Source organism: Fundulus heteroclitus, chromosome 19, assembly GCF_011125445.2.
Source record: "Fundulus heteroclitus isolate FHET01 chromosome 19, MU-UCD_Fhet_4.1, whole genome shotgun sequence".
Lineage (NCBI taxonomy): Eukaryota > Metazoa > Chordata > Actinopteri > Cyprinodontiformes > Fundulidae > Fundulus > Fundulus heteroclitus.
The window spans coordinates 6,658,946-6,671,755 of NC_046379.1; the positions used below are offsets into that span (position 1 = coordinate 6,658,946).

The 12,810-nt window shown below is 42.9% G+C and overlaps 1 protein-coding gene across 5 annotated transcripts in view; it reads left to right on the plus strand.

The window, feature by feature from the left end:
* evla (Enah/Vasp-like a) overlaps nucleotides 1–12,810 on the plus strand; it is a 57,370-nt gene that overhangs the window by 36,625 nt on the left and 7,935 nt on the right. For 3 of the 5 annotated variants that reach the window (XM_012864562.3, XM_012864561.3, XM_012864559.3), the window contains exons 3-6: nucleotides 7–187; nucleotides 7,845–7,902; nucleotides 10,880–10,941; nucleotides 11,799–12,758. In XM_012864562.3, the coding sequence (XP_012720016.2) occupies nucleotides 7–187; nucleotides 7,845–7,902; nucleotides 10,880–10,941; nucleotides 11,799–12,758 (1,261 nt within the window). Of the gene's footprint in view, nucleotides 1–6; nucleotides 188–2,347; nucleotides 2,543–7,844; nucleotides 7,903–10,879; nucleotides 10,942–11,798; nucleotides 12,759–12,810 lie in introns of those variants that run through there. The other 2 variants (XM_021317500.2, XM_021317501.2) reach the window with 2 other exon arrangements.

Here is a 12,810-nt window from a genome sequence, read left to right on the forward strand (position 1 = left end):
TTTAAGGTGGTTATCAACTACTCCATAGTGAAGGGTCTGAAGTACAACCAGGCCACTCCAACCTTCCATCAGTGGCGGGATGCTCGGCAGGTCTACGGGCTGAACTTTGCCAGTAAGGAGGAGGCCACCACCTTCTCCAACGCCATGCTGTTCGCCCTCAATGTCCTCAGCTCGCCAGACAGTGGAGGTGAGATGTCGTCCCGCCTCTGTTGCTTTGCATCTCCCACACTAACATTTACTCCATGGCACGGGGTTCCTACACCAGACTATTCTCTGTAATAGTCTGGTGATCATTTCCCGGCCTGGATGAGTTTGGAAACAGAAAGTATGGGAGCATGAAAAAACAATCTTTGTATTTTCTGACTTCAATCCATCTATCCGTGCATTTATCTATCATCTTTTAGTTTTTCTAGGTTTCATACATGTTTAAAGCCTGACCATTGTGGAAATTACTACCATAGGTCTGCAGTGATGTTTTGCGTTTATACTTAAAAATGTGGCTAAGGGATCGAGGCCTCTACACTGCAAAAAGGGAACTAAAAGTAAGTGCAATTTTCTTGAAATTAGTATATTTTTCTTTGATTTGAGCACGTAAATAAGACTATTTGCCAATGGAATAAGATTTTTGCACTTAAAATAAAAACAATTCATCTCCATCATCTTATTTCAAGTGCAGGATGTCTAATTATCTTATTTTAGGGGTAAACATACTCATTCCATTGGCAAATAGTCTTATTTAGCTGTTCAAATCAAGGAAAAATGTACTAATTGCAAGATAACTGCACTTGCTTTTAGTTCCCTTTTTGCAGTGTAGAAGGAGACCTTAAAATATTTTTGGGTTAAAAATCACAGGTTCTGTGACTGAAACCTGTCCATTTTATTCAGCTCGTTTCCACCAGGTTGTGATGAAATGCTGGCTCCTTAAGTCGGCTTCATCATTAAATCGGCAGATTTTCTGACTGTGCGCCCCCTGCAGGCTTTACTGGGAGTAACACTCATAAATTGTGCAGTGATAATTTCATTGTAACATGAAAGAAAAGGTGATAAAAACCGAACGAGTATTTGTATCCTGTTGTTATTTGTGACTGTCATTCAGTTGGTTTGGGGTTTTGATTACGTTGGCCCAGATGTGTCGGTTCTTCTGCAGATTAGGACTGTTCGGTGTAACTGCAAAGAATCGTGGGAATCTTTGAATAGCCATGGAAAAGCAGCCACTCCCTGTCCCGCTGAATTAGTTGTTCTTGCATCAGTTGCTAGGCTCACTACTAAAATACTTTGATTAAGTAACAATTTTGTTGCTCAGAATTTAATTTATTTTTTCCCTCCTATGGTATTATTTTCTTTTTTTAACTTGTGTTATTTTATTCTTATTTCTTAATTTCTGCATTAGTTGCTTTCTTGTTATTTTAATATTGCTTGCAATCTTTTAATGTTATGCCCTGTATTCTCATCAACATATAAGTAAAGGTGCTGCATGCTACTGTATTCGCAATACACAAGGTCAGTTTTATGTTTTTTTTTTTTTTGTTTGTTTGTTTTTTTGGGTACCCTGGTGTTTCCTAATTATAATCCCTTTGTTGACGTCTGATAAGGACTTTGCTGAGTATTGTCAGTCAGGTGGGTTTTTTAATTTTTACAGTTTTATTTTCCCCATTCTGTAAAGGCTTTGCAAAAAAAGGGATACCTGCTAAACTAAGCTTTACTGCGCCCTGCTGGTTGATGTTTGGTACTGCAGCTGTTCTGCCACCCACTGAATCAAACAATACCGCTGGGATGGTTGCTACATTTCATTAGTATTTATTGGATGTTTTTTTTTTTTTGTTTGTTTTTTGGGAGGGGGCGGGGGATCTGTAGTGTTTTATGATTCATGACTTCTTAAGGTATTATTATTTTTAACATTAGAGTCATCTATAAAGATAAACGTTCCTGCATCAGAAAGTCTGTATGCATTCAGACTCACAGATCTGGAGTTTTTGCACATGTGCAGTGAACAAACTCAGTTAAAACCCCCAAAGGGTATTTAAAGCTAAACTTGCTCATACTCTTAGTTTACCAGATAGCCTCAGAGCATCTCTGGTTACGAGCTACTTATATGCTGTGTGTGTGTGTGTGTGTGTGTGCGTGCGTGCGTGCGTGCGTGCGTGCGTGCGTGCGTGCGTGCGTGCGTGTGTGTGTGTGTGTGTGTGTGTGTTTTACTGCACTGTCATTCCATCCCATCCTTGTGACCCTCCTGAAGGCTGCTAAAATATATCTCTGGTGGAGCCTAAATGTCGTACCCCATCATGCTCACGGGGCAACTTTCTGTTTTTTTGGTTTTTTTTCTTCTCCTTTCTGTTGTTGCATTTGGATCACGTGACGCAACGTGTGTCCGTCCATGGGGAGAAACGTTCATGTGTCTCCAGCTGCTTGCTGTTGAAAGCTGCAGCAGTGTCAGCTCTGGCTGTTAGCAGGTTGTAGACTTAGGAAAGTTTGGCCAGCATGCTGACTCCTGAGATTTCAGCCGGTGACCTCAGACGCGTTTCTTCAGCCGTCATCATCCTCAGTAAGTGTCACGTTGTGGAGAAACATGCATGACAATACGGCCCGTTTTTCCTGCTAATGTATTTTTCAGCAGGTGGAGAGGGAGGGCGGCAGCTTCTTCTTTGAACAAACTTCAGGGTTTTTTGTCTGCTTTGCAGATTTCTTTTATCCTTCAGCATAAATATTTGATTGTTATTGAAGAGTTTGTTTTACTCTTCTTCTGCAAGCTGACACCTCTAGTCCCTGTTCTAGTTGACAGCTTTGAAACTGAAAAATATGCAAAAATCATAATGCACACTTAATTATTTAAATTCAGTTAAATTCAGTTATATAGTGCCCATTCACAATATGTCATCTCAAACTGCTTTCCAAAGACAATTCAGTCAAACCATGCAGACTGATTGGTCTGACCAGGAATCATTGACGTGATCCCAGATTTATCTCCTCACCCTTTGGACCAGTAAACGACTGCATTCACAAGAGTTTTATGAGTAAAGCAGCATTTTCCACCCCTGTTTTATAGGTCTATCTGCAGCATTCCTGGGCAGACTTGAAAAGCATTGAACTTACTTTCAGGCTTTTCCAGGCAGAGGATTGGAAAAGAGGAAAATGCTGAACGTGATTCTTTTCCATGTTCTGGATGAGTGCTTTTCAGATGGATTGAGCTGTTTTTTTTCTCGCTGTCTGTCACTAAATCAAACTGAACGTTTTCTGCTTTGGTCATGGAGAATTACAAAAGTTATTTATGCTGTGACCTTCATGAGATTATGACGTTTTATTCTACTAAGATTACAATACCTAGAAGAATTTTGGAAAACCCCGATGTTGGCGTCATGGAAGCTTGTCATAGGTCAGTTCACAAAATTTAGACACACCTGAATGTTTTTCAAGACAACAGCTCAAACACAGCGATTCCTCCTGGGATGTTTTGGAAAATGTCTAAAGGCAAGATATCAGGAAGTAAACGGTGGACCTCCACATACCCAGTTAATTTCCAGACACCTGAAGGTGCTGCGTTCACATGTGCAAGTGGAAACAGTTTGGAAATGTCCGGTCATCGTAAAGTTCAGGAAGGAGACCGATTCTGTGTTTGGTTTGGGCACAAAGTTGTCGTCCAGAATGACAATGATCGAAATCTAACACCAAATGGGTGGCAATCACAAAGCCCTGATCCCAGGCCAGTAGAAAATTTACTTGTAGAGCTGAAAAGGTGTGTGTCAGCAGGGCGACCTGCTAACCTGACCCGGCTCTGTCGGGGAGAATGGGCCAAAATTACAGCAAACTGTTGTGAGACGCTTGTGCAGAGAAACCCAGAATGTTATGACAAGTCGTGCAGTTTAAAAGGCGATTCTTCTAAATATTAAAGATGCTGTTTTACTGCTGCTTTGAAAAGAATATCTTGAAAAAGAGGTTTTAACCTCAATGGGATCCTCCTAGTAAACTAAAATTCAAATAAAGCGAGATCTATGTAAACTTTGAGTTTGAAGTTTGAGGAAAATAATATTCTAAGCATTAAAAACATCTCATTATACCGTGTAAGAACGCAAACTTACCCGGCATCAGAGGTAGCTATGCCACAGGGTGTTAAAAAGAAATTTTGCAAAGTTTTTTATGTTATTTGGACAGTGCACACATATTTAACGTGAATTCAGGCTAAATGCTTTGATTTGATCGGCAGAAATGGTTTAAAATAAACAGAGTTGAACAGTTTTGTTTTCGCAGTGTGCCTTTTCCATCATTGTTGGCACGTCAGGAACAATTCAACAAAAAAATATATATATGTTAGAGGGACAAAAGCAAAAAAGTTGCAAAAATCAGTTGCATAAGCGTGCACACACCTAAATACTTTGCTGAAGCCACTGTTGATTCAGTTTCAGTCTCTTTGTGTTCACACCTGCCATGAGGTAATGACAATATGATGAACCTGAACCGCCTTTTACACACATGTGGCTGAAGAGGAAAAATAAGCCTCCACAGACATGGGCGAGTTGTCGCAATCGGGTGCGTTTGATTCCAGGTACCCCCGGTCACATGTCGATTTGCCCCTGGGCAAGGCACTGAACCCCAGGTTGTCTACAGATCTGCTTATCCGTATATGAATGTGGCTCAGGAGTAAAAGCACTTTGAGTGGTCGGTACGACTAGAGAAGCGTTATACAAACTCAGTTAATTTACCACTTACAGAGGTTGGTAGTTAGATCCCTGCTCTCCTTGTGTTTTTATAAGATGCCTAATTTTATTCATGGATGGCTGGATAATGCTTATCTGTAGTGGATGGTGTTTATATTTGGGTGTTTGTGGGGAAAAGTGTGAGATCTCACACAGCAAGTCAATGCAGCGCTTGCCTGAAATAAGGTAGAAGCAGAGCCTGGATTTGATCTAGCAAACAACATATTTTCTGTGTTGATGAAGTTTCTGCTGCTGCTGGAAAAGTTTCCTCCCTAACCGACTGAGAGACTCTTCTCGGAGAAATCCAATCAAAGTAAATGGACTGAAATTATAAGGCAGTTTTCTAGTCGTACTGACCACTCATAGAGCTTTACACCGTAGTCACATTCAAACAATTGCTCACATTCATACACCGATATGCAGATCGGGAGGCAACATGGGGTTAAGTGCCTTGCCCAGGGGCACATTGACATGTGACGGGGGAAGCTGGAATCAGACGGGTTGTGGGTTTTCAATATCACTACTACACCCAATGAGCCACAGTCACCCATAAGAAAGTTTAGAGAAAACAGTCGATTTTTTACCTAAAAAGGGTCAGAGGATTGTGTTAGCTTCTTTTTTTTCCCCTGTGTTGTTATTATTATTATTATTATTTGTGATTTTATTTTTTAGAAGAGTTGTTAGATAAAAAAAAAAAAAACGAGACAGCAATGATTCGTTTTTGTTTAGTCAGCATAATGCACACACCAAGCAGACCCTCTTTGGTTTCTTGGACTTCCAGATGCAGAAACGTTCAAACAAATCAACGTACGACCACACAGCTTGGGGTCAAAAAGTTCTTGGGAAGTGAAGTGTGAAGTCTTCTGCTTAATCATTTAAACTTTGTTCATGTGCACAGCACAAATATTTTTTGCCTCATTTACATTTACAGTGCCTTGTAAAAGTATTCCTACACCCTTCGACTTTTCTACATTTTAACCAAAGACAAACATAAAGAATAATTATAAAATGAGGGTGGAAGTTAAACATGGTTTTCAATTATTATTATTTTTTTTACAAAGAAATAAAAATCAGAGAACTTTGCTGTCTATGTGTATTCAGCCTGTTTGAGTCTGCTATGCCTAAATTAAATCTAGTGCCACCAAATGCTTTCAGATGTAACTTAATTTATAAACAGCATCCACTGGTGTGTAATATCTCAGTATAAATCTAGCCATTCTGTAAAAGCCTTTTTAGAGAAAACTGATAAGCAAACATCATCAACAGCAGACAGCCAGGTCAGGGAGACAGCTTAAAGCAGGACCATCATAAAACAACATTACATCTCAAGCTCTGGACATCTCACTGCAATGTTCAGTCTGACCTCTTCGATGCAGAGATCCACTGCTAGTTTGCTGACGTGACAACTTTCAGTAGTGCACTACATAAATCTGGCCTTTTATGGAAGAGTTGCAAGAAGAAAGCCTTTGTTAGAAGACAGCCACAGGGAATCCTGTCTGCATTTTTCCACAAGCCGTGGAGGAGACGCAGCAAATGTCTGAAAGAGGTTCTCTGGTCAGATGAGACCCAAACCAAACTTCCTGGTGGAAAACTAACACTACACGAGCGCAGCTTTCCCAACTGCGAAGCATGGTAGTGGCAGCATCATGTTGTGGGGGTGCTTATCTCTATATCTGGGCTAAATTTGTATATTATTTAAGACAGCCATTATATATTATTCTATTTCTTTTCCTTTTTTGACATGGTCGTCGAGTATTTGGAGATCAATTGACAGAAGGTGTTAAAGGTAGTCTGTAAGTTTTCCAGATGTTTCCCTAGGTCCATTTTTAAATAGTCTTACCTGCTTCTCAGTGGGATTGCGTGAAAAAAAAATCTCCCAAATCCACTCTGGTATTATTTCTTTCTACTGAGGCCGTCCTCTGCTTCTCATAAACATGAACGCGGTTTGCTTCTTGAGACTCTCAGCCATGTTCAAAGTCTACAGTGAGAGCAGCGGAGCTACAATGAACCGCTAACACCAAAGCTAACCGCTAAGCTAACCAGTAGCTAACCGCTAAGCTAATCAGTAGCTAACCGCTAAGCTAACCTGGTACATAAATACTGGAAGTGTGCATGTGCAGCCAGCAAGCGGAAGCTAACAAGGAACGAGCAGCACGCTGGCGTTACGTGAGGTCAGCAGAAAAACTAACCAATCCCTGCCATTCGGACCGAAACGGCAAAGGTTCGTTTTTACAGGCCTACAACTCCCAGAGAGATCAATCTTTTTTACCACCTTTTTCTGAATACATAATGTATTAACTACTTTCAGGAATCAAGGACCATTTCACGCAGTATTACAAAAAGGGTTTCTGAACAGGATTGGCAACTATAGCTTTAATTGAATGTACTGAGTTAAAAACATGGAGCTAAATACAGAAGAACTCGTTATCTGCCAACACAGCAATCCAGACTGAGCTGCAGACGCTCCGAACGGAAATATCGCCCCGCCGGTGATCCTGATGCCACCCTGGGCGTTAGAGTTTAACCACTGGTATTCCAGGGATATGTGATAAGTGCCCCCCCCCCCCACGCCCCCTGCTAATAGCCGCTTCAGAGTCGCGTGTGTGCTTAACTATGTGAAGAAACTCATCCCTTAAACACTCCGCACCAGGTCTGTTTCATGTAATTCCTCCCTTATTTGGCTATTTTTTTCCTCTATTATTGCCAGGATCTCGGTTTACTTATCCCAGTGTTTTTTGCTTTTCTCCTGTTCTGTGGTTTGAGGCTGAAATTCCTGTGGTCCTCAGCACTGCAGAGAAACTGCTTGCTGCCCCTTCAGGACAAAGACAAAGGGCCTCACATGATGCCAGCTGTTGTGTGCTCTGGCTGCCTTTCTCTTCACTGTTTTCCACCTGGTTTTATCATTTTTAAGACGTTTTATTTTTTTTTCCATCGGAAAAAGGTATTCCCAGACAATCTCCCTTTGCAGGCTTGCAGATTTTTTTTTCTTCCTCTTTTATTTGGGCTATTTGTTCTCTGCCTGGTCACTCTGTAATAATGTTGAAATAAAGTTCTGACTAAGAGGAAATTAGATGATTCATGTGATCATAATGTACGGTTGCTGTTCTCTGGTTTGATTTTTAGTTTTGAAACAATCCTTTTTTTTTTGTCTTTCAGGTCCTGTAGTTCAGCGCCAAAATGGTCCCTCCTCAGAAGACAACGAAGCACAGAGGAGGTATGATTCTAGTGAGGGCATGAAGAAAAACATTAAAGGAAACAACAAACATTTTATTTTAGATCTTTTTTTCCCCCCTTAGTGCATTACATGCATTAGAGGGGTTATTATTTCCAAAATTCAAACTAAAGCATTATTCTCTTCTTCACTGTGAACGAGTCTACTTGTAGTCTAACCTTGGGCTGCACAATATATTGCAAACATATCATCATCACAATATTAGAATGCACAGAATTAAGATTGCAAAGGACTTTTTGGAACGCGGGACTTAATAGCTATTATATTCCAGATAAGATGAATTCCCAGTTTGCATTGCATCATCTTCAGCCTGTCAGACCACTGCTACCAGGGATGGTGTTGCTCAAGCTGCTGGATGTCGCAGAGAGAACTGGGAGCAGTGTAAAGTGAAAATGAGATGGATATCATCGTCTCAGTTTTCAGGAGTAATGTTGCATCAAATGGTTTCCTGATGTTGAGAAGCCCTCCTCCAGGCTTTGCTCTTCTTTGCTGACTGAAATCACCAACAAGCACATCTTAAAGTGAGACTCTTAAACACCAAACGGACTCAATGGACCGGCAGTCAGGGTCTGGCTGAGACGACCTGCTCCTGCCAAAGAGAAAAGGTCATAATGTTGGGGAAGATTCTCAGTCATCCAGGTCATGATCAATCCAAAAAAGAAAGATTTTAAAAAAATAAAACAACTGGACCTTCTATTCTGAATCTGAAGACGTTCCGCTTCCCTTCCAGGAAGCTTTCGCAGTTCTCTATTGAATTGAGAAAGCTGCCTGGATGGGAAGTGAATCAGATTCAGATTAGAAATCCAGGTGTTTTATTTTTTAACCTTTTTTGGATTAAAAGGGTTATAATGCATTAAGTATTTAATGAAGGAATCTGGAGAACTCAGTGACAGAGAAATAAAGTTGTCACACTTAAATGTTTCAGCGCAAATATTGATATTAGACTAGCATAACCTGGGTTAAAAAAACAGTTTTCAAGGATTTTATTTAATAAGGGAAAAAAATCATCCATACCAAAATCATTGCTTCTAAACCTAATAATTAATTGTGCTCCCTTTGAGGGAAAAACAACCACCAATCAGTTGTAATAACTCGTCGAGTCTTTTACGTTGATGCGGAGGAATTCTGGCCCACTCTACTTTGAAGAAATGTTTAAACCAGCCACGTTGGAGCGTTCCCAGCATGAACGACCTGTTTAAGGTCACGCAGATGCATCTCCATCTGTCTTACAGTAAGTCCTGACTTTGACTAGGCCACTGCACAACCCTTTCTTTTGCCGTTCAGAGGTGGGTTTTCTGATTTGCTATTGATCATTTTCCTGCTGCAGAACCCAATTACTCTTGAGCTTTAGCTCCAGAACGGATGTCTGGAGACGTTCCTTCAGGAGTTTCTGCTAAAGAGCCAAATTCATTGTTCCATCAATTACAGCAAGTTGTCCAGATCCTGAAGCAGCAAAGCAGCTCCTAACCATCACACTGCGTACCATGCTGTACGTTTAGCACCTCGTAGCGGGACAAACACCCTCTGCAACGTCAGCGACGCATTTTTGTAGTGATTTGGTCATCTGGTTCTTTTTTTAGGCTGCTTTGTGTTTTTCAGTCAGGATTTAACAAAAGGGGACATTTTGATTTTACTTAGGACCAGTTTGGTTTGAATGGTTTTTTTTTTACCTTTAACAGTTCAAATCATGTTCCTGACAGTTGTTGCCTCCAACCAGTTATTGCAGAACATTTTTCATTTGGGGTCTGGATGGTTTGGATGGCGTTTCTTCCTTAATAAAGGAGCTCATTGAAAAAAGTGCTTCTTGTATTTACTCAGGTTGTCTTTGTCTAATATTAGAATTTGTTTGACGATCTGAAACATTTGTTGTGATAAATAAGGCAACAGGACTTTCGCTCAGAATTGAGCAAAAGTCCTGTTGCCTCCGATTTAAGCCTGTTTGCTGTTGCCATTATTTGGATAACTGAGAATTTGCACAGTCATGACAAATAAGCAAAAACTGAAAAATCTGTAAGGGGGAAATACGTTTTACAACATTGTAACATTGATATTTGAGAGATAATAGATATGACATTTATGTTGTCTTCATGCCACTTTCTCCTGTCTCGTTCCTCACCAACTAACCAGTCGGAGCGAGCCGTCAGCTAATGACCCAACATCGGTTCAACACCCTGAATCATGTTGTTTTGCAGCCAGTTGCCGGCTTTTGCGTGTGTAAGAGTCTTCCAAAACATGGAAGCTGAACCTAAAGCCCTGATTTACAAATATTGTGGCACTTTTAACCAGAGAGTCTGCACATAATTTGTTTCCCGCTGTCTGCTCCATCCCTTTCATGAAGTATAGCAACACCAAGGAGATTTGTGCACCAACAGGTCTATCAAGGGCTGCTTTTAGTCACGCTGCAATTTTTACCTCACCTGCATGTGACCTTCAGCCAATCGCAGCAGGCACAGAGTTGGCAGAGAGTGAGATGTGGTGTTTCCAAATCATTGAGATGTTTTAATTGCAACTGTACAGATTACAAAAGACAATGCATATTTCATTCCTTTGACTAGTTTACATGAGGTTAAAAGTCACTGAAGTCACACGGCTACCTCTCAGTTTCCCCGATACTCTAACTCTGACTGGATCTTGTGTTTTGTGTGCGCAGAAGTGGTGCAAACATTTAGTGAATCAAAGACGGGAGGTTACAGTTGATGGGATCCGTATCATGAGGTTTTTTTATAGGAAGAAGTTGATTAAGTTGATATAAAATCTTAACCGACTGTTGAATATCCAAAAAAAAAAATTATTTTAAAGCATTAAAGGTCCTCTGTGAGTAATCTGAAGTCATTCAGTCTGTCATTAAGCAGTCCATTAATCATTGTTTAGCTCCACAGACAGTCAAATGAATCATTAAGCTTGATTTACTGAAAGCAAACGCAGCTCTTCAGAGCAGTGACATCCCTGCACTTGATAGGATGATGGAGCAGCATCAGATGCAGGCGCACAAGGAGAGGGAGCGGCGGACGTCAGGATCAGGTGAGGCTCCGGCAAACAGACCCACACCCACCTGTATAAACACACACTCTCTCACACACACACACACACACACACACCAAAAAGGCCGAACACAGCATGCCATTTGATCCCCGCTGCACAAACATCAAACAAAGCACCCACCATCCGCCAATAAACAGTCCTGACAAGAGCTAATTAATATTTAGCCGCCTTTGTTTGCTCTTACCTTCAGTAGGTCAAACTCTCTTCGTGTTTCCAAAACAAACAGATGACTTCACCTGTAGGGAATACCTGAAATTCCTGGATAAAACAGGTTCCTGGAGTGAACGAGGCTCCCCGCTGTGCTCTGTTGTAGCTTTTTTTTTTCCCTCCCTAAGTCTTTATGCTTTTTTTGTTTTAATCCATGCACATGTATAAATGTTCAAGTCTGCGTTTTAGCTACACCCACAGACTTAAACATCCTCCTTTGTCCCTGATGTGGATGGTAATATCAGTGGCCTCCCCCCCCCCACGTGTCCCCCCTGCAACATGCTCTACCGCCATCTTTCTTCCAGCTGCCGGTGGAGGGGAAAGCCACATGCTCTCTGATCATGGCTCAGTCATGTTGCATTCTGCTGCTTGTTCTTTTTTATGATATTTTGCTTCTTTCTTATTTGCTGTTGGCTTCTGTTTTTTGACTGCTCCTGGTTTTTTCTCATCTTACTTGCTTGACTGTTAAGTTGCTTTTCATTATTCTCACGTTTTTCTCTTTTCTGTTCTCCTTTGTTTGTTACCCTCCTTCGTCTGCATCTCCTCCACCTCCTCTCTCTCTCTCTCTCTCTCTCTCTCTCTCTCTCTCTCTCTCTCTCTCTCTCTCTGCCACCTTCTGCCCGCCGCAGTCGTTTCCACCCTCCAGTATAAAGTGTCCACCCCACCCACCCACCCAGACACTCCTCCAGAGTACAGACAGTTCAGGGCTAGCACACTGCCGCCCTCCTACGTCCGCGTGGCCTCCTCCTCCTCCTCTCCTCCCTCCTCCATGTCTCCCTCTCAGGAGAAGGAGGCGGGGGGCGCTAGGGACAAGGCCCAGCTCTCCTCCCAGCTCTCCACCTCACTGGCCTCGGCCTTTTCCCCGGTCCAGACAGGAGTGAACACCCAGGGCCGACAGGTCCGCCAGATCCCCCTGTCCCCCCCCACGGCAGCCCGCCACCTACAGCAGCAGCAGCAGCAGCAGCAGGACATCCATCTCCCCCCCAAACACGGCACCTGGTCTGCCTCCCACATGCAGCAGATGTACCCCCAGCCCTCCTCGTCCCCTCCAGTAATGATGGCCATGCCTGTAAAGCAGGGTTTGCCCCCTCAGCCAGTCCTCCCCGTAGCTCACCCCCTCCCGCCTGTCAGGGATGTCAGGATGAAGCCCCCTCCCCTCGAACCCCCCGCTGCGGGGGGCCACCACCAGTACCCCCAGCAGCCGCCCCACCCTCACTCCAACGGCCAGCCAGACGACTCCTACTCTCCTCTTTCTCAGCATCTCCCGCTCACCCCGCAGTACTGCGAGGCCATCCCCCTCCCTCCCCTGATAGGTCAGCCAGCACCTGGCCCCGCCCCCAACCACCAGCCTCAGAACCAATTAACCTTCCACTCTCAGCAGCAGCTCCACCAACACCACCAGCAGCAGCAGCAGCACCACCACCACCACCAGCAGCAGCACCAGCAGAACCAGCAGGCCCAGACCCCCACCACTGTCACCTCATCCTCCTCTTCCTCCTCGCCCCCCTCTTACACTGCCATGTCTGACGGGGGCTCTCCCAAGAAGACCCCCTCCCCTGTCCCCCAGCCGGCCTCTGCGGCCAGCAGCAGTAAGTATGAGGAGAGGAGGAGGGATTTTCTCAGCAGGGAAGTGACAGGAGC